General features: G+C 34.8%; 1 protein-coding gene across 1 annotated transcript; it reads right to left on the minus strand.

Annotated features, from left to right (window-relative positions):
• Positions 1–12,037: 12,037 nt before the first annotated feature.
• On the minus strand, positions 12,038–23,654 carry LOC124899519. The gene is made up of 6 exons (XM_047414422.1): positions 23,379–23,654; positions 22,779–23,221; positions 19,686–19,839; positions 13,761–13,854; positions 12,530–12,633; positions 12,038–12,412 (listed from the first exon to the last, which is right to left on the minus strand). The coding sequence occupies exons 1-6, from the start codon at positions 23,652–23,654 to the stop codon at positions 12,038–12,040; spliced, it is 1,446 nt and encodes a 481-aa protein (XP_047270378.1).
• Between the last annotated feature and the right edge of the window lie 178 nt (positions 23,655–23,832).

The following is a 23,832-nucleotide window of genomic DNA, read 5'->3' on the forward strand; positions in this document are numbered from 1 at the left end:
CCTTTAGATTGAAACCCTAACTTTCTTTCCCAAAAGCTCCTGAGAGAATTTTAGAGTGTTTAGGAAGAGTTTCTAAGTGTTAATGAATAGAATATTAAGGTAAAATAACCTTCCAAGTGCCCTATATGTCATGGGACCTGACTAGGATAAGTGGGGAAATGTCCAAATTGCCCTCACTTAAAATCCTTAAAATTTCCGTCATAGGGGTATGACTGACCCTCACGAGTCGTATCCCCCGATACGAGTGGTACCCACTACTCGTATCTTAAAGCTAAACCCTTGGACCAACACTGTCCAGTAAATGACATCCTTCCCAAGTCGTATTAACAGCATACGATTCGTAACCTTCAACCATATCCCTGGCAAGATAGAATCATATGAGGTTTGAACACTGTTTCCTACATGAGTCCTAGGTATGACTCGTACCCTGACTTACGGCTCCAGGTGAACCACTCGTACTCAGATCCAACCTAAGTAACCCAGTCTTAAGCTAAATTAAGGAACCAAATGATTCGTACCCACCAATACAACTCATACCCCTAATTCGTATCCATTCCAGTAACCAAAATTCATCCCATAAACCAACACTAGTCAGCATACGACTGACCCATATGAACCGTACCTGAGTGTATGACTCATTTTCTCCAGTCATATCCTATCTTGAGACTAAAAATTGAGGAAATTTTCTAAGGTCTAGAATCTAGTGTGTTTCAGTTTCCCTCACTAGGAACATTCATCCCCGAATGACGGAGTGGGTAGCATAAACACTTTTTACACCCCTTAGATGTCTATACTCTTACCTTAAATAAATATGCAAGGAAATCAAGTAGAGTCATTTGCATTATCAAATTATGCATCAAGGAAACATACCTTTCGCACGAATATCCGAAGCCGAGAACAAATGCGGATACTTGGACTTCATGTCCTCCTCCGCTTCCCACATAGCTTTTTCCACCTTATGGTTCCGACACAGAACCTTAACCGAAGCCACATCCTTGGTCCATAACCAACGAACTTGCTAATCTAATATCTCCACTGAAACCTCTTCATAAGACAGAGAGTCCGTGATACCCAAACCATCCAAAGAGACAACCGAAAAAGGATCACCAAGACATTTTCTCAACATGGAAACATAAAATACCAGATGAAGGGAGCTCAAACTAGAAGCCAACTCCAATTCGTGAGCCATATTACCAATTTTCTGCAAAATCTTATACGGACCAACATATCAAGGGCTGAGCTTTCCCTTTTTGCTAAACCGCATCACTTCTTTCATGTGAAATACCTTGAGAAATACCTTATCCCTAGCCTCAAACTCCAAGTCTCGATGCCTAACATTCGCATAGGACTTTTGGCGACTTTGGGCAGCCTTAAGCCTATCCCGAATCACCTTAACCTTCTTCATAGACTGATAGACCAAATCTGGACCGAACATATCTGCCTCACCCATCTCAAACTAACCAATATAAGACCTACACCCTCCTACCATACAATACTTCGAAAGGGGCCATGCCAATACTAGAATGATAACTATTATTATAAACAAACTTTACAAGAGGTAGATGCTTGACCCAATTTCCACCATAATCAATCACACACTCACGAAACATATCTTCCAAAGTATGAATAGTCCTTTCCATTTGTCCATCCATCTGCGGGTGGAAAATAGTATTCAAACTTACCTTAGTACCCAATCCCTTCTGAAAAGTCCGCTAGAAGTGAGATAAAAACTGTGTACCATGATCAGAGATAATCAAAATAGGTGCCCCATGCAGCTTCACAATCTCATGAAGATACAACCTCACATAATCCTCAGTCAAAAGTTAGTTCGTATCGGTAAGAAATGAGCGGACTTTGTCATTCTATCCATGATGACCTAAATCGAATCAATTTGATTTTGAGATCGAGGAAAACCGATGACAAAATTCATATTAACCATCTCCCATTTCCATTCGAGCAACTCAATTTCTTAATACAACCCACCAGGTCTCATGTGCTCAACCTTAACTTGTTGACACACCATGTATTTGGCCACAAAATCAGTAACATTCCTTTTCATAATTCTACTAATACACTTTCTTAAGATCATGATACATCTTTATAGAACCAGGATGAATAACATAGCACGATTCATGTGCCTCAACCAAAATATTTTATCGTAATCCATCAACATTGGGGACGAACAACCTCCCTTGGTACCATAAAGTACTATCACCACTAATCTCAAACACCATTACCCATTGCTCTCTAACTACGCTCTTGATTCTCATCAAAACAAGATCTAGCAGTTGCTTCTCCTTAACTTCTGCACCAAGAGATAAACGAACCACTTCCTGAACCATTACACCACCATCCTTAGAGTCCAAGAGGCGAACTCCAAGATTAGCCAAACAATGAATATCCTTCACCAACTCCCGCTTTCTTTTTCCACATGGTCCAAAATCCCTATGGAAAACTTGTAAGGAGCATCAACAACTACATTAGCTTTACCTGGGTGATAGTGAAGACTCATGTCGTAATCTTTGAGAACCTCCAACCATCCCCTCTACCTGAAATTCAGTTCCTTCGAGTGAACACATACTATAAACTCTTATGATTAGAAAAGATATCCACGTGTACACCATACAAATAATGCCGCCATAATTTCAATGCAAAAACCACCGCCAACAACTTCAAATCATGAGTAGAATAGTTCCTCGCATGCACCTTCAACCACCTGGAAGCATAAGCAATTACCTTCCCATGCTGCATCAAAACACAACCAAGACCTACCCGAGATGTATCACAATAAACCATAAATCCATTATTGCCTTTCGATGAAACCAAAATAGGAGCGTAAGTAAGCTTATCCTTAACCTTCTCGAAACTACCTTCATAAGCATCCAATAAAGAAAACTTTACCTTTTTATGAGTCAACTTAGTCAACGGAGCAACTATAGAACAAAATCCCTCTACGAACCACCTATAACACCTAGCCAGACCTAAGAATTTTTGAATGTCAGATAGAGCCTCTTCACCACCACAACCTTTTGAGGATCCACCATAATTCCCTCGCTAGAAATAATATGATCGAGATAAGTCACAGCGTTCAACCAAAGCATACACTTAGAGAACTTGGTATACAACTGTTGTTCCTTTAAGTTCTAAAACACCACACAGAGGTGATTCACATTTTCTGCCTCACTCTTCGAATAAATTAAGATATTATTAATAAACACAATGATAAAGAGATAGAAATACTGCCTTAACACTTTATTCATCATATCCATAAATATCGCTGGAGCATTAGTCAACCCAAATGACATCACCAAAAACTCATAGTGCCCATAACGAGTACAAAAAGCCATCTTAGGGATATCCACCTCCCTAATCTTTAGCTGATGATACCCGAACCGAAGATCTATCTTAGAAAAGAACTTGGCTCCTTATAATTGGTCAAACAAATCATTAATCCTTGGGAGAGGATACTTGTTCTTGACTGATAACTTATTCAACTGCTTATAGTCAATGCATATCCAAAGGGAACCATCCTTTTTAAGCATGAACAACATCGGTACACCCCACAGAGACACACTAGGATGAATAAATCCTTTATCCAGAAGATCTTTAAGTTGCTCCATGAGTTCCCTCAAATCAGTCAAAGTCATTCTATACGGAGGAATAGATATTGGACTAGTGTTCGAAATCAAGTCAATACCAAACTCTATTTCCCAATCCAGAGGAACACCAGGAAGATCATCTGGAAAGACCTCAAGAAACTCACTCACTATAAAAATCGAATAAAATGAAGGACTTTTCGAGTCGAAATCTTTAACTTGGACTAAGTGATAAAAACAACCTTTAGAGATTAACCTCCCAGCTCTAAGATAAGAAATAAACCTTTCCCTAGGAGAAAGAGAACCACCCTCCCACTCAATAACCGATTCACTAGGAAACCTAAAGACAACCCTACGGGTCTGACAATCCAAATACGCATAACAAGAATACAACCAATCCATACCCAGAATAACATCAAAATCCACCATGTCCAACTCAAACAGATCCACCAAGGTTTGCTTACTACTAACAGCTACCACATAGCTCCTATAGACTCTCTTAGCAATAACTGAGCCACCTACCAGGGTAGAAATAGAAAAAGTATCTAAAATAACCTCAGGATAAAAAACAATACATATAGCCATATATGGGGAGTAGACCCCAAATCAAGAAAATAATACACGGCATGAGAGAAGAGCTATAACATACCAGTAATGACATCAGGTGATGCCTTAAATTCCTATCAGAATGTCAAAGCATACAACTTATTTCGACCAACACTAGAACCAGGAGTAGTAACAAAAATAGATGCGGTACTATTGGGTGCAGGAGCAGAAGACAAAGCCATCAGAATCTTATTTGATCCTATAGGAACCTTGTTAATCAGATAATTCCTGAGCCGATGGCCTGTCTGGACACACTTGAAGTATTTGTCCCTTCTTTTATTGCAATAAACCCAATGAAGACCACCACAGAACCGACAAGAAAGGCATGAAGAAATAAAATGACCTTCGCTTTCCTGAGATTGGGCTCCCTGCGCTCGAGAATTATCACCACTCTAACATCTATCACTCGACTACTTCAGTTGAGAAGCACTAGCAGTAGAGAAGGAACCAGAACACCCTCACTTATTCTTTTGCCATTTACCTCCATCCCAACCACCTTGCGACTGACCTCCTCTCTATTCAGAAAACCTGCTCCTCTTACCTTGCCTATCTCCAAACTCTGCCTGCCTCATCTTCTTATTCTCTACTTGCTGTATATGGACAGTCAACCTAAAAATGTCCACATCCTTAATCAAAAAAGTAGTTTTACTCTCCATGACCAAATCTCGATTCAACCCAGAAGCAAACTTCCTCATTATCGCTCTTATATTAGCCACCAAAGCAGGAGCATACCTTGACAACTGATGAAACTTTAAGGCATATTACTTGAAAAATATTCTCCCCTGCTTAAGATTCATAAAATCCTCCATCTTGGCTTCCTTCGACTCTTAAGGAAAGAAAATATCCAACAAGGCATTAGAAAAGGCCTCCAATAAAGACATCTCCTCAACAACTCCCTTTACCTCATCCCATTCCTCATACCGCTGGTATACATCTTTGAGCTGATAAGCTGTAAAGCTCACACCTTCTACATTGGTAGTCTGCATCACCCAAAATATATTTTCCCTCTCATCTAAGAAAGCTTAAGGATCCTCCTCAGCAACCCTTGTGGCCTCAGCAGACAACCCACCAGAAGTATCTGTCTCGACTAGAACAGTATCCAATATAGAAATAGTATGAATAGACCAGCAAAATTCTACATTAGTTACCTCACCTTGAGGATAAATAGTAGCAATCGGAGGAACTCCAGAATTATGAGGGACAGGAACATGAGATCGAAGACAAACTCCAGACGTAGAACGTACCCCATCAATGTTGCCTCCAGATGGGACTGAAGAGTTTTCTTGTGTTCCAGATCTAGGAGGAATAATTTGAAATATGAACAACCAAGATTTAGATAAGTATTCCAGGACTTAGACTCTAGCTTCAAAGTAGAATACCAAAAATGTGAAACATTCCTAAATGTCTTGTAGCCCTTCTCTTATGAGTGTGGCGCGCTACACCTCCCTAAAAGAGACTCTACCGACATAGTTTTGTGGATTTCCAATTGACCATGAACCTAGGATCTAATACCAACTTGACACGACCCATCCCCCGGGCCATATCGTAATGGGCATCTCAAGTCTGACCGGGACTGAAAACAACCCTTATTACCCAACCCAACCTACAGCCGCCTGCCCTCAGTTGGCTAAATTCCGAACATATAACAAGATGACATTATTATTCACATCAAGACTCTGATATAGGATCACAACCGTGACTAACCCAATCGAGTCCAACCATCCCATACCAACCGTCCAAATAAATTACAAAAACAAAGGCCATAAACCAGGCCATAACCAAATAAGTTCCAAAACATAATGTGATTTAATCCCAAAATGAAATATGATGGAATAACCAACAATAACATCTAAGGGTATAAACCCCAATACCAATACCAATGCCAAGGGAAACACCAATACCGATCCCACCCACTCCAACCCATAAAAGTACCACAAAGCCTCTAACTAAAAGAGTAACAAAATTTGGTTGGGACATGCCTCCAGCCATAGCTAAAACCAATATTCAAAATAAAATTAAAGTGTCTAAAAATATCCATGACATAAAATAGAGCCTTCCGAAAAGATGGAAGCTCACCACTTTAATCCAAACAACTATCTTGAGTCAATCACTATGTAGGAGGAGAAAAACGATTGGTTCCTGCATAGCGTGGGTATACAGCCGCCAGTAGACGAGTTAGCGAGTGACTACTGGCATGATCTTAGGATAAGGATAAAATAATGCCATTTATAAAACCAAGTAAATCATCCATAATGCACACAACCATATATATATATACATATCCATACCGGGAAAGGGAATCGTTTTTAGCATGCATTTAAAATCATTACCTGGGCCGTGTAGCTTTGTCATCCTAAATCACCCATGGGCTATATGGGTTCAGCCCCCTGCCAAAAGGGCCCCAGTGCATGTCGCCACACGACCAGAGAAGTATCCTATTGGGATGACTAGTACATCCCCCAAAATAAAGTGTGACATACGCACATGGTCACCAAGACCAAACCTCATATCGTCAAATATGAGTTTCCAGTTTCAGGCCCTCCTCGGGACCTCCACCTTCCACGGCTTAACTACAACTCGCCCTTTAATGCCCAATTAAAACTATTTTCTAAATAACCAAATGATTATTCCATTATTTTCCAAGCCCATTGATATTGACATCGTCATACCAACCCTTACTTGCAAGTATCATCCGTAGCCAACTATTTATAGGTTTAAGAGGACTTTTAAGTGCCCTTCCAATTACCATATTAAACCTCTTGGGGATTCCATGTATTCCACAAGTAAAACCATTTAGCCATTGACCATTCCAAACCATTTAAACCATGAATAATTCCATTACCAAGTTTGGAAATAAGCAAGGGTTTCATTTAAAAGTAATAAACATATCTTTATAAGCACTTTGTCAAACACATAGGGGGCATAATATAACCAGAACCAATTCCAATTACCATAAATCCATTCCCATGAAATCCAACTAACTAAAAACCACCATTGATGCATATAAAAACGTAATTAAACCATAGAAAATCATGAACAATATTTATAACCAAAACCCCCATTTCATAATTGAAAACCAAAATCATATAATCATGAAACCATGAAAACATTATGTGAAACCATGCCATTAGTTAGAATTAACAATTAGGGAGGAGATATATACCTTAATTTAGAAGTAGATAAAAAGAAATCACCAACTCAAGTCACGAACTAAGCCTTTAGATTAAAACGCTAGCTTTCTTGCCCAAAAGCTCTTGAGAGAATTTTAGAGTGTTTAGAAAGAGTTTCTAAGTGTTAATGAATAGAATATTAGGGTAAAATAACCTTTTAAGTGCCCTATACATCATGGGACCTGATTAGGATAAGTGGGAAAATATCCAAATCGCCCTCACTTACAACTCTTAAAATTCCCATCACAGGGGTACGACTGACCCTCACAAGTTGTATCCCCCAATATGAGTGGTACCCACTACTCGTATCCTAAACCTAAACCCTTGGACCAACACTGCCCAATATACAACTCATTCTTCCCAAGTCATATTAATAGCATACGATCCGTAACCTCTAACCGTATCCCTGGCAAGATAAAATCACATGAGGTGTGAACACTGTTTCGTATACGAGTCCTGGGTATGACTCGTACCCTGAATTATGGCTCTAGGTGATCCACTCATATTTATATCTAACCTAAGTAACCCAATCTTAGACTAAGTTAAGGAACCAACCGATCTGTACCCATCAATACTACTAGTACCCCTAAGTCGTATCCATTCTAGTAACCAAAATCCATTCCACCAACCAACACTGGTCAGCATAAACTGACCCATATGAACCGTACCCGAGTGTACAACTCGTTTTCGCCAGTCGTATCCTATCCAAAGATCAAAAATTGAGGAAATTTTCTATGGTCTAGAATATAGGGTGTTTCATGCTGAGCGTGTTAATAGGTATTTGATGGAGGCTCGGGAATTTCAAATATTTGAATTATTAAAGGAGATGCGAATGTTGTTTGGTTCTTGGAACTATAAAAACAATGAGATATCTTCATATACAAATACAACTTTGGTTCGAAGATTTGAAGAAATTTTAACTCTCAATAGTGTAAAAGCTTTGAGGATGACAATATGTTTAAATTTTTTGAATTTTCATTATGCATTTATATGTAGTATTTAATTAAATTGCCCTAAAACTTTGTATTACTGTATATTTTGCAAAAAAAGTTGTTTATTTGAATTTTTTTCAGGTGAAGGCTTCCTCAACCTACATCTACTCAGTTTATGAATATGGAAAAAGATACATCGTCAACTTCAAAAGTGGCTCGTGCAACTGTGAGAGGTTTCAAATAGAATAAATACCTTTATCTCACGCTATTATCGTCTTAAAGTATAAACATGTAAAAGATTTTGGTTCATACTATTCAGATTACGACAAGCCAATCACTTTGGTGAAGACTTATAAAGTTTCAATTATTCCAATGCTAGATAAGAAGGACTAAAATGTTCCCAATAGTGTAGAAAAGGAAGAAGTATTGCGACCAATATGTAAAAGACTTCCAGGAGGACCTAAGAAAGGAAGGAAGAAGAAATCAAACGAAATTCTTTCATCAAGCACAAATAGTTGTGGACAATGTGGACATGATGGGCACAATAGGCGTTCCTGTAACTTTTTCTCAAAGGAGAAATAACTTATAGTTTTCCTATACTCTTGATGATTAATCACTCGATTATCATTATCAATTTTTAAGTAATGACTTTATTGAACAGTTTAAGTTGGGTCTTGAAACGTTCACATAAATATGAGTTTTTTTTGTTTACCATTTATGTTTGATGTATTTTTTTTGTGTTGTGTATGTGTTGTTGCGTTACTTAGTTGTTTTATTGTCACTTCTACATGCATTTTTTATTCATTAATGTTTTTAATTATTTGTTGATAAGCATACCTTAATTACAACAAATAAATTAGTAGTTAACGTGCTTTATAATACTATGTTTATGTAAAAATTAAATTCCATATATATGTAAACATATACATATATATTGTTTATACAGTTAGTAATTTATGATGAATATCAATTCTATGTATATGTAGACATATACACGAATATAAGCTATAAAAAATGTACCGAATTGACAAAACATTATGTAATTTTTATTAACAGACAGTTAGAATAATTAGCCAGATGTTATGTATGTATGAATCAAGCTACGTCATAAGTTTATGTATATGAATATATATACATTTTATATAACACGTATAATAATGTATGTATATGTAGACATTAATTTTATGTATATGAAGACATATACACACATACAAATGTAAGTAGTGTATCCTATTTACAAAGCATTATATAATTTTTAGAACAAAAAAAGATATATTAATTAGCCATGTCTTATATATGTATGAATGAATGTATGACAGAAGTTTATGTATGTGAATAGATATACATCCTATATAACACTTATATATATTTATTAGCTTGAAAAATATTATATCCATAAATCATGTACAATCTTTAATAATAAAAATTACGTGCAAGACGTACGTTATAGCAATAGTTAATATGCACAAGATGCAAAAATCATGCAGAAACATTTTAACCAATAATCCCAAAACATATGGTAAATGTGTTATAAGAAACTTGTACATACAAAAAATCTAAAGTTTTTTAAAATTCTACATTCCTAACAAATTCACAGAAATAAAAAGTCTTTACCATAAGCATCTTTAAGGCTACTCAATTCTAACTATTCCAGTTTCATCAGGAAGGGGGAGTTTTGTTGTCCTTGGTCTTAGAGGGTCATCATTGTCACTAACATAACATTTCTTCACTTTTCTAAGATCGTAATTCCAAAGGAGTAACGTGTATCACATATAATGGTATTCTGCTTCAAAACCAACTAAAGGCACGTATATTCCTTCGCTTAGGTATTCTACATACCCATCCACAAATACTCCACAATCCCTGACATGCATACAAAGAAACACGTTAATTTGTATAACACATCATTAGTAATAGTTGATAAAAAATATAAAAGATTACATAAAAGCTATCACATTCTTGTTGTGTAATGTTTTGCATATACTTAACCTCAAATAAGTGTTGATTCACTCACTGTTTCCTTTGACTCATCTTATCCCTATATGCATCAAGATTTGGCCAATCTTTATGTGATGTTTCTTCTAAAAATCCACTGTCAAACAAGTAAGTAGGCAACATATCTTCCAACTTGTGAATCTTGGGAGATGATTTCATATTTTTAAATTTGGACCATAAGTCATAAATGCGTATGCGTCTATCCATTAGAACAATTACAGCTAATACCTAGTGAAAATTTTCATTACAATTCACAGGATCATACACCTCATCAACTAGGTGTCATGGTAACCCAACTAGAATGCAAAATCCCTTGATTATGTTTGTTATTTCCTCTTCATTCTGGGCCACAACAACAGACTCAACATAATCTTGTTGTGTAGAAAGTATCGTATTTGATTCATTGAGATAATATCTACGATACGTCTTCTCAAGATATGTTTTGAAAAATTAGTTTGTTGTTGTGAATCTATATTCTTGATCAGTTCTTAATTTTGACTTCTTGCGCAAGTAATAGAAAATCACATCAATATGCTACAAAATTGAAATATAAAGAAGAGGCATTATGTCGAGTTATACTTTGAACATATTTATATGTTTATACTAATTAATATGATTTAAAAAGAGTTTACATATCAGAGGTGTGAATATACATTACATGCAGAAAGATATATCATAAAAGTGCTAGTGCCTATACATAACAGCCAAATGTATGTATAACTGGTTTTTAATTAGCAAGTGCACATACATAACAACAATCATGAATATACATAGTATAAGGCAGACATATATCAAACACATATAATATTTTACTTTTCACTCAGGCATATATATAGGTAACTGTCAACAACAGGCAGACATAAACTTTTCAATCAGGCAGATATATATACATACTGGTAAAGCACATAAATAATAAGCAGACATACATAACAGGTTGATATATACATAACTGATTTCTCATTAGTAATTGCACATACATAACAACAATCAGGCATATATATAGTAGAAGGTAGGCATATATCAAACACATGCAATATTGCACTTTCCACTCAGACATATATATAGGTAACTTCAACAATAGGCCGACATAAACTTTTCAGGCAAGGAGATATATACATACTAGTAAAGCACATACATAACAGGTAGACATATACATAACATGCAGATATATACATAACTGTTTTTTCATTAGCAATTGCACATATATAACAACAATCAGGCATATACATAGTATCAAACACATACAATATTGTACTTTCCACTCTGTCATATATATAGGTAACTGTCAATAACAGATAAACATAAACTTTTCAGTCAGGCAAATATATACATACTGGTAAAGCACAGACATAACAGTAAGACATTTGCATAATTGGTATGCTAATCTTTGTATATGTAATTAAAATGAGTTTAGGTATATGTGTTTAAATGACATACTTGTTAACTAAACTGTATAAAAAATACCTCATCATTCCAACATACGTTTGTTTGAGATATCAAGTAAAACCAGTTTTTTTCATCGTGGATGAGCAATGACAAAATTGATTTCTTGAACCCTAAGAGCAGCTATTTTTGCTCTGTATTGGTCATCCTTCATTTTTCTATAAAATGTTAAATTTTGTTAGTAATAAAACAATATTAATAGCATATACATATTGGCATAAAATATTCAGTTTAATAATGATTAGACTTATTTTTTTGCGTGCAACTTTAATAGACCTTCCTCAGTCCACTACTTCTACTCCTCAATGACACCCCTCGACATATCATCAGATATTATAAAACCATCAAATGTGAATTTTTGTTTCAATTCTGTGGTTTCATCCTCAATGGATTTTGAACCAACAGCAAACTCTGTCAAGTAAGGTGACTTAAATACTTTAGATTTAGTTCTAGTCCTCTTAGCAGGGGTTTTTGCAGCTTGATGTGCTGCGAAAACTGCATCAAAAAAATCTGGAGGAATTTGACTATCTGATATGAAATGCTGGTTGACCGTTTCTTCTATCAGAATAACAACTTCGATAAAAAGTTCATCCACAGGTGCTGCTAGATACTTTATTATTGTGTCTAACTCGGCTTGAGCAGATTCTGGAATTGTACTTGGGTAATCATCCTAATATTAAATATTATGTCTATAGTATTAGTTTTGATTAAATGCGTTAGTAAACTTGATGACATGTATAAAAAATTTGACATATATATTGAAAAAAAATTAACTTTTTGTATTTACCGGGTGATCTTTATGAATATATACGATAATTGATGTTTCAACATTAGCGTAATCTGATTTCAGATTTACCACAACTTCGACAAGAGCATCTAATGTGGCAGTTTCTGAAATTCAAGAGGGGCTAAATTAAAAAAAAAATTGTGAGTCGACTACTGACTCTTTATAGTCGACTCACCTACAAATCAGTATACTTCATAAGACAAATTAAATTTTAAATAGTAAAGGAGATAAATAATCAAACATAAAGTAAAGAAACTGAGATTTATCCTGATTCGAAACACCAATGTGGTGCCTACTTTCAGTCCCCTTGGGTTTTAAAGTTTTCTTAGATCGTTCAATGTCGGACTTGAGTATAGTAGTGAGAAATAAGTTTTGAAGTCTTATTTTGCTCTTCAGATCTGTGACACAGCTTCAGTTATTTACAAAGTTGACTCAATCTTACTCTTTATATGACAATTGTAAACTAAAAGTTACAAAGCCTTGTGAGACTAAGATTGAGACACTTTGATATTCTTCTTTTGAAGTTTCATAAACCGTGTCCATCTTCAGTCTTTCTTTTTTATAGTCTTCGACTTCTACTTTTCATAAGGAAATCCAAGAGATTTTTTCTCAATCAAGGATTTAAATTGATTCCTTAATTGAGGAATGTAGCCATATGATATGTCCATATCAAATATATTAATATACGACTTTTACTCACGTCCATATCAGATATATCCGTGATCTATTATTACTTTTGGTCTTATAAAAATTGATGCCTTTTTAAATATGTTTGTGACCTTTTTCTTCTTTCACTTGATCGTGATTGATCTGATTTTTCATGACTTTTAGGGCTGAGAATCTCCTTCCACTAGTTCTCATTATGATTGATTTACTTGGATGCCATGGATCGCAAATTGATGTCCTTCAATTTCTTATGTCCTTCCATTCCTTATCGTGGATCTTAAATTAGTGTCCTTCCATTCCTGATGTTCTTCTATTCCTAGATTTTGTGATTGATTTTACTTGGATGTCATGGATCGTGAATTGATGTCCTTCTATTCCTGATGTCCTTCCAATATTAGTAGTCTTCAATATCCTGCAAAGACACACTTGTTAGTTTGTCATTATTAAAACATAGACTTGAGAGAATAACAATCTACCTCGTTTTGATAATGACAAACAAGAGTAAACATCAGAATAAGAGAAAACATCAGTTGACATTCTTGTCTTTTCGCTTGCTCCCCCTGACTTGTACAAGTATTAGTTGACTTCCATGTAACATCAGCTGACTTGCTCTGCTCCCCCTGAAAGGTAGGCGACTCTATTATTCTTGCTTTATCCCCCTTTGACATAAGCAAAAGAAATAACACGCAGGCAACATACAGACAACGAAATCCACACATAGAGATACTACAAAAAGTAAAAAAAATAAAGTTGTTTTACAACCTATATGGCTAGGAAGTATGTGATAATTTTTTATTTAACAAAAGTCGCGGCAAAATACTGTCCAAAATAAGGCTTAAAATCACTAATGCTAAGAATACCAAGCTTTTTCTAAAGGAACAAAATCTTTCTTCTAGCAGAGGTTTTGTAAAAATATTTGCTAGTTGATTTTTGGAGTGAACAAATTTTTGAGTAAAATCACCATTATCTACATGATCTCAAATAAAATAATGCTTAATATCAATATGTTTAGCCCTAGAATGATGCACAGTATTGATGTGTGAGCAGATGCTAACATATTTGAGGCTTTTAACTAAGAATAATTGTAAAGTCTTAAGCAACTTTTATCGTTTTTGATTGTTTTATGTTTGATTTTGCAGAGAAGTTGATACGATAGAGAACCAACAAGAATAGAAGCAAAGAAGTTGAAATCTGAAGAAATTTGAAGAAAAGTGTGGCTTATGACATTTGTAATAAGTTGTCAGCCCAGTGATAAGCTATAAGCTTCATCGTCAGCAGTAGACAGAGAATTGGACTAAGTTGAAAGCTGTGATGACATTTTGTGATAGGTCGTCAAGGGTCTGATAAGCTGTTAAGAATGTCGCTAGCCTAAGGCAGCACAGGAGAACTGAAGCAGAGCCTTGACGACATTTTGTGATAGGTCTCAAGAAGATGATAAGTCATCAAGATTGTCGTCAACCTTAAGCAGGAAGACCCCAAACTGAAGAAGGAGTTGACAACATTTGTGATAAGTCGTCAGCCTCCTGATAGGCTATCACAAATATCATCACGTAATCCGAGGGATTTCTGAAATTTTTTTATTTTGTTTCCTTATTTAGGGTAAACTATTTAAAGCTTTGTTTATGGTTTTCTTGGAGAGTTCCAAACCTTGAGTTTTGAGACAAGATACTTTGATATTTTCTCTCTCTAACTTCTTGGCTTGAAAAACAATTACTTTGGAGAGAATTTAATCATTATTTTGGGATTTCCTTTGTGATTTAATCGGAAAATCTCTAGTTTCTATTCATCTTGTGGTAAGTTTATATTTCAAAGTATGAATTCATCTAGTTTCTTCGATTATTACGTCATGAACGACTAAATTCCTTAAACTTAAATTATGGGATCTAGGGTTAGGTCTTGATAAGGTGCTAAGTGTTCAAGATTCAAAAGGTGGTAGGATTTCTTGATAATTTTGAGGTTTTAATTAACGTCTGTTGGTTGCAAACAATAGATAAAACCTACTTTGATTTGCTTGAGAAAGAAATCAAATATAGTAGGAAGTGAATTATCAATAGGGACTTGGAAATACTCCGTTTAATAATCATCGTTGTAACAAGGTTGGTTAACCTGAGGTAAAATCTGGGCAGTGAATATAAATTTCCTAAGTCCAAGAGGATTAGGTAATTAAATGCTTAAGTAGGTCGAGAGACATTTAAGCATAACTATGATAAAGATAACTTGTTGTCCTACCTACCATGAGAATCTTGAACCACTAGTAGCATCTGTCAAGTACAAAAATCCCTAGTGAACATAATTCTGGTTTTTCCATAAACTCTTGATTACAAACTGAAACTAAGGTGACCAAAAATTATTTGCTAATCTCTAAAACCCCCATTTTATCTTTTTGTGCTAGTTGTTTGAATTCAACTTGTAGCTATAGTTTCAAATTAGTTTAATTGTCACTCACATTATTCCTATGGATTCGACCCCGACTCCAAAAGTTGGGTAAATATATTGACGACGACCGCCTTGAACTAAATTAATGTGTAAGTTGAGCGTTATCAAGTATGCTTAGATAAGCTAATAGCACTGGTGTTATCACACATAATAGGAACAAATTCAAAAAATAAGTCAAAGTCGAGAAACTGATGCATGATCCATAAGCTTTGAGTACCACAACTTTCGACAGTTATGTATTCAGCTTTAGTGGTTGAAAGAACAATAGAAGTTTACTTTTTTTTATGCCATGAGATAAGACCATCACTAAGAATTTGACATGTCTCACTAGTGCTCTTTCTATCATTTTTATCTCCTGCAAAATCAGCATCTAAATAACCAATTAAATCATAATGTGATAAGTAGGGATACCATAGCCTAAAGTCTTGAGTTCCTATTAGATATCGGATGACTCATTTGATGGCAGTGAGATGAGACTTCTTGAGAGTCGACTGGAACCTGGTACATTTACACACACTGAACATAATGTCTGGTTGACTTGTAGTCAAGTAGAGTATGGATCTAATCATCCCCTGATACATCTTTTCATCAATGTCTTTTTCAGAAAAGTATGAATCAATGCTTATAAATAGGCTCATTGGTGTTCCATAGGCCTTTTCTTTTTCTATACTGAACTTTTTGATGAGTTCTTTCGTGTACTTGGCTTGATTGATGGAAGTGCCTTTGGGAGTTTGTTTGATTTATAAACCCAGAAAGAATATGAGCTCACCCATAAGACTCATTTTGAATTCTCCTTGCATCAAATTAGCAAAATTCTCGCATATGGAGATGTTAGAACTGCCAAAAATGATATCATCAACGTAAATTTGCACAATGAGAAGATTTATCAAGCTTTTGTATGAACAGAGTTGTATCAATTTTACCCCTTTGAAAATTATTATTTAGTAAAAAAGTACTCAGTCTCTCATACTAAGCTTTTGGAGCTTATTTGAGGCCATAGAGTGTTTTTGATAATTTAAAAACATGATTTGGATATGATGAATCTTCAAATTCGGGGAGTTGTTTTACAAAAACTTCTTCATGAATAAAGCCATTCAAGAAAACACTTTTTACATCTATTTGATATAACTTAAAACAGTTGAATGTTGCAAAAGCTAATAAAATTTGTATTGACTCTAACATTGCCATGGGGGCAAAGGTCTCTTCATAATCAATACCTTCCTGCTGGGAGTAGCCTTGAGCTATAAGTTTGGCTTTATTTCTGATAACTTTACCTTCTTTATTTAATTTATTTCTGTAGATCCATTTGGTTCTAATTACTGAGCACTTTCTTGGTCTTTCAACTAGAGTCCAAACTTGATTACGTCCAAAATAGTCTAGTTCTTCCTTAAGAGCTTCAACCCATGAGTCATCTTTGAGGCCTTATTAGTTTTCTTGGGTTCAATTTAAGAAACAGGGCGAAAACTATTTGTCTCCTCAATGATGTTCTTATTTGCACTCTATCCTATGGATTTCCGATGATGAGTTTATTTGGATGACTAGAATCGTACTTCTATTCTGTTGGAACACTTGGCTTTACTCTTTTTGCTTCAGGCGCCGACTCTTGGGAGGGTGTAGTCGACTTGTGTTGTGATGGATCAGAGATTCAGATCGCAGTTTACCTACCTGTTCTTCATCAACACTCAAACTCATAAAGAAGTGATTAGATTTATCAAATACAATATGCATAGATTCCTCAACACATAAAGTTCTTTTATTAAAGGCCCTATAGGCACGATGGGTGGGAGAGTACCCAAGAAAAATACCTTCATCACTTCATAGATCAAATTTTTCTAATCTATACTTACCATTGTTGTGAATAAAATATTTGCATCCAAAAGAGTGGAAATAACCAATGTTGGAGTTCTTTTCTCTCCAGAGTTCATAAGGCATTTTCTTTAAGATAGGTCATATCAGGTACCTATTAATGATGGACATGTGGTGCTTACTACTTCTGCCCAGAAATGATCTAGGAGATTATGTTCTAACAACATTGTCCTGGTAGTTTCCTGGATAGACCGATTCTACAGCTACACTACACCATTTTGCTGAGAGGGCCGAGGTAAAGAGAAGCTCTGAGAGTATCTTTCTTAGAACAATACTTCTCAAACGTCTTATTTTCAAATTCTCCTCCGTGATTATTGTGAACGTATGTAATGAGGTGTACGACTTCTCTTTGTACCTTTCTACAAAAATCTCAAAATTTGTTAAAGCCTCATGTTTATGAGCAAGAAACATTACCCAAGTAAAACGTGAATAATCATCAACTATGACAAAAACATATCTCTTTCCCCCAATGCTTGCGGTTTTAGTGGGCCAAACAGGTCCATGTGGATTATTTGAAGAGGTTTGGTAGTGGAGACAGTCTTTGACTTTGAATGATGTCTGGGTCTGCTTACCCAATTGACAGGTATTACATATGTGATCCTTTTCAAACTTGAGTTTTGGCAGACCTTTCACCAATTTGAGTCTAGACAACTTCTTAATGATATGCATGCTAGTATGCCTGAGCTTCTTGTGCCATAACCAAGTTTATTGGCTTGCACAGTGAGGCAAGTTAAGGTAGTAAAATCGGGACTATTTAAAACATAAATATTATCAATGCATTCACCGATGAAAGAGATGTCTCTTTTATCGTATTTGATTGAGCAAGTTTTGGCTTTAAAAAGTACTCTGAATCCGGCATCACAGAGCTGACTGATGCTGAGCAGATTATATTAGAGGCCGTCTGCTAGATATACTTTCATGAATTTACATGATGAGCTAAGTTTTACTGAGCCAACTTCAATGACATTGCCTCTAGCATTATTATCGAACCTTACTGATCTCCCATCTATTTTCTCTAGAATAGAAAATTTTTATTTCTTTTTGATTATGTGTCTGGAACATCCACTATCAATAACCCAGGTTTCTTTCTTATAGTTCTTGCGGACCTGTTCCTGCAACATAAAAAGATCAATTTTATTTAGGTACCTAAGTGGTCTTGGGTCCTTGCATGTTAGATGTGTTTCCTTTGGGCTTCCAAACCCACACACTTTTAGGCTTATGCTTGTAGCTGTACAATTTAGGCCCTCTCTGTCCACATATAAAATAGACAGGTCCTTGAGAAGAAAAGGAGATCTTAGCTGATTTAAATGATTCTGATGAGGAACTTGATTTGTTTTGAAAAGAGTTAGCTCTCACAAAACTGTGATTAGGATTTTTCTTAATACTATTTAGCTTTATTTTTGCATCATCAGGCTCTTCATGAAGCAAGTCAATTTCAATTTGACATGCTTCGATTTCTATTTAATGACTTTTCTATTCCTCCTTAAGTTTTCATTTAAATCGAGCTTCGCAACTTTTCTTCTCTTGAGCAAATTTTTTATATTTATTTATAACCTTTTGAAGCTCTTTAATTATCAAATCTAAGTTAGACTCAAGAATATTACAGTTGTGAAAATCATGTATTCTTACCTCGCTAGATTCACCTGTTGCCATGAAGCACATATTGACGGCTTTTACTTCTTCTTCAATTTTATCTTCATCATCCCATGCTTCAAATTTTGATTTTTTCTAGACGATCTTCTTCTTAACTCAGGACAGTTTTGTTTAAAGTGACTAGGCCTTCCACAGTAATAACAACGATTATCATTTCTGTTCTTTACCCCTTGGAATCTTTGCTCTTTTTGTCTCATAATTTTCCTTACTCCACAATTTATGAGAGTCATTTCCTTCACTATTAGCATCTTCTAGTATGTCCACTTCTTCGATTGAAGCAACATTGAAGGCTATTGGTTTCTTCTTCTCTTCTTTATGGTACCTATTTATATAATTTGTGTTCATACATAGTGAGGTTACCTCGTAGTTCATCGTATATCATATTGTAAAGATCTCCATCTTCCAAAATAGTAGCCTTATTTTTCCAAATTTGTGGGAGACTTCAGACTAGCTTCTGCACTTGTAGGCTGTGTGGATAGATCATCCCCAGTGATTTTAGTTCACATATGATCTTGCTGAATCTGGCAAACATTACTTCAATGTTCTCATTTTCTTCCATTTTGAACAACTCATTGACCATGACAACAATCTTTGACTTTTTGACTTTGGTTCCTTCATAGGTTACCTCTAATTTATCCCGCATCTCTTTTGCAGTTTTGCAAGTTGATATCTTGTCATATTCTTCTCCACTAATTGCACAAAAAAGCAAACTTATAGCACGTGCATTAGTTTGAATAACCTCTTATTGTTCTTTCGTGACCTCGAAACTTTTAAGGTCTCTATGTCAGTGCTGCTAGATTCTTTGTCTTTTTCCTTGAGTTATGGAATTGGCTTTAGACCCTTCCTGATGACAACCAAGGCTTGGAAGTTATTTGATTGGACAAAAATTCTAAACATGTTTTCTAGTAAGAGTAATATTATCTATTAAAGTATGTAGTCTTGTGGAGCAGTGACTATCCTGAAGAAGAGCACCAGGAATCTGGTAATTTTCCATTTGAACTTTGCTCACTTATGGTTAAGCAATACTGTTGGTGAGACCTATTCTGATACCAGTTGAAATTCAAGAGGGGGTGAATTGAAAATTTTCTGTGAGTCGACTACTGACTCTTCACAATCGACTTGTCTGCAGATCAGTACACTTTACATAGCATATTAGATTTAAAATAGTTAAGCAGATAAATAATCAAACATAAATTAAAGACACTGAGATTTATCCTAGTTCGAAACTCCAACGTAGTGCCTACTTCCAGTCCCCTTGGGTTTCAAAGTTTTCTTAAATCATTCAATGTTGGGCTTGAGTATACTAGTGAGAAATAAGTTCTAAAAAATTATTTTGTTCTTCAGATCTTGTGACACAGTTTTAGTTTATGTTACAAAGTTGACTCGATCCTACTCTTTAAATAATAATTATAAACTAAAAGTTACAAAGCCTTGTGAGACTAAGATTGAGACACTTTGATATTCTTCTTTTGAAGTTGTGTAACCCGTGTCCATCTTCAGTTTTCCTCTTTTATAGTCTTCGGTTACTACTCTTCATAAGGAAACTCAAGAGATTTCTTCTTAATCAAGGATTTGACTTGATTCCTTAATTGAGGAATGTAGTCGTATGATATGTCCATATCAGATATGTCCATATATGACTTTTACTCATGTCCATATCAGATATGTCCGTGATCTATTATTATTTTTGGTCTCGTAGAGATTGATGCCTTTCCAAATGTGTTTGTGACCTTTTTTTCTTTTACTTGCTTGTGATTGATCTGATGTTTTGTGACTTTTGGGGTTGAGATTCTCCTTCCACTTGTTCTCATTGTGATTGATTTACTTGGATACCATGGATTGTGAATTGATGTTCTTCCATTTCTAATGTCCTTTCATTCCTTACCGTGGATCGTGAATTGATGTCCTTCCATTTCTGATGTCCTTCTATTCCCGGAACTTGTGATTGATTTTACTTAGATGCCATGGATCGTGAATTGATGTCCTTCCATTCCTGATGTCCTTAATATTAGTAGTCTTCAGTCTTGAATATCCTGCAAAGATACACTTGTTAGTTTGTCATTATTAAAACGTAGACTTAGGAGGCTAACAGTTCCAATGTCCACACTACACCCTTCAAAATCCTGGTAGAGATAACATAAAGCATATACAAAGCTAAATCACTTTATTATTTTAATGGTCCATTTTAAAATATAAGATATGTAACTTCGGATTGTTTATCTATAGGACTGTGGTTCTATCAAAATAAGCATCCTCCATTATATCATCACTAAATACGTTGCCTAAGGATTTATCAGTGTCGTCGACAACCTACAAGTTGAAAATAAGCATTGCATGGATTATGATAACGTTCACATTTAGATATACTACTTATGTGTATTATATTCATATACATAATACATATCACATACACTTTGTAATAATAATGGAAGTAGCAGGCACATTAGTCAATATCCACGACAAATCAAAATCAAGATATATCAAAAAAAATAATTTAAAAATTTTAAGATAAATTCATATATGAAACAATCTATGTAAACCTATTATTTAGAAAAAAAATACCCTTTTTCCTTTGTCTTTCATGATTGTAACGATATCCATTTCTTCAATATTGTCTTGTGATGGTACCTCTCCAATTTTAAAACCCTCTACTTCATGATCCTATTGAAATTAATATTATATATATGTAAGTATAATTTTGATAAGATCAATCTAAGATAAGAAAAAACATATTTAGAAAAAAATACCATTTTTTCTTTGTCTTTCATGATTGTGACAATATTCATCTCATCAACATACTCTTGTGATGGTAAATCTCCCGTTTCTGAACCTTTGACATCATGATTCTGTTGATTTTGTTAAATAGATATGTAAGTATAATTTTGAAAACATCAATTTAAACAAAAAAAAAGACATAATTAACCTTATAATGCTTCAACTGTGAACTTACATTAAATGCTCCCTTTTCTGCGCAAATATTTGCTTTTACACCATGCTATGTAAATAACAAAAACAGTGGTTACAGGAGATCGAACGTGATATGAATTAATGGCTATTAACAAATAAATGGAATATATGTAAATAAAAAAAATATGATTTGAAAATACATAAATGATGTAGTTAGATAAACTTTATGTATAAAACACATGTTGAAGTGCATTCTTGTTCATATACATAACACAATTTCTGTATATTCGATAATATACATATGAAATGTCATTCTACTTAAAAATGTGTATGTATGTTAAACTAGCATTTGAAGGTGAGCCATTGTAAAGGAAATTATAACAAAAACTACATACAAAAAGTTGTGATGTATATGAACCTTATTTTTTTCCCAATATTTAAGATAAATCAGACAAATGATGAAGAAACAGATATAGTTCATATACAAATACAAATTCGTTAATTATATAACGTAAATCCAATTTACTTTACCTTTTCATCGGTGTGTTTGTTGTGTGTCAACATTTGTATGATTTCAGTATGTTGTTTTATCAATTTTGACATTTGAGTATTCATGTTGTTTAGCAATTAAATAATGAAGATCGTTAAATTTTTTGTCAACCTGAAGATAAAAAGACAAAGAACATCTGAGTGTTTTCACAATTTATTTTATAATGTCGACCTTATGAAAAAACTTTCATAAGACTGGATAAACAACTTTGTCTCGTCCCACTTGACATCAAAAGTGGCCTGAAGAATAGACTTGCTGGGAGATGATGGACATATATTTCCTGCGTTAACACGATCTGAAATAGAAGTTGGTGTTTTGCTTGTTGACATATATCCTCTTGAAACAGATGGTGGTGTTTTCTCACATTTTTGCATCTCTACAGTTTTAACATCAAAACAAACTACCCTCCGCCTTTTCGTAGGTTGTGATGCTGATGTATCGGTACTCAGATCTATCTTTTTAAGAATTTTTGGAGGTGGGACAATACTGAAATCCTTAAAACCTTGTAGCTCGGAGTCCGAACGTGTATGCATGTCATCAGCAGGCCGTTTACCACTATGATCTATAGAAGTATCACATGAGAATGCAGATTCAGGATCATTTAATTCAATGTCCTAGATCATTAGCAAAACCAATGCACTTCTTTACGAGTAGGTCGTAGATTATTGTATACAATCTATTAAGCAATAAAAAATGGCAACTTTAAGAGTCCATTAAAGTCAATAAAATAAAATAAAAACATGAACTCGAAATAATTTACTAAATACTTACCTTGTTGAACATACCCCTTATTAACTTCTCGTACTTGACCTTGATTCCAACAACTTTCCAGTTAAAAATTCTTGAAATTACATCTCCCATCCGCTCAGCTATCGTACTATCTACCTCATAACAATATTCATACATCCAAACATTCAGCACATAAGGCATTCCCCCTATCTGGTATAACTGTTTTTCAACAAAGAAATCCTGTCTCCATGTTGACATAAGCTTTTGAAACAAAGACTTTCCCCATGAAAATTGTTCGTACCTTTCATCCTCAACCATCACAAAGTCGAATCTGCTAATACTTGCATCACGTATTTATGAATACACAAAATTATGAATAAAATAAAGTATGGATATGTTCAAAGCATCATTATTATTGTCGAAGTTTTCCAACTTGAATCGCTGAACAAAAATAAACTTTTTAATGAAATTTTTTGCATCTGGGAAATACTTCGCC

Source organism: Capsicum annuum, chromosome 6 (assembly GCF_002878395.1).
Source record: "Capsicum annuum cultivar UCD-10X-F1 chromosome 6, UCD10Xv1.1, whole genome shotgun sequence".
NCBI lineage: Eukaryota > Viridiplantae > Streptophyta > Magnoliopsida > Solanales > Solanaceae > Capsicum > Capsicum annuum.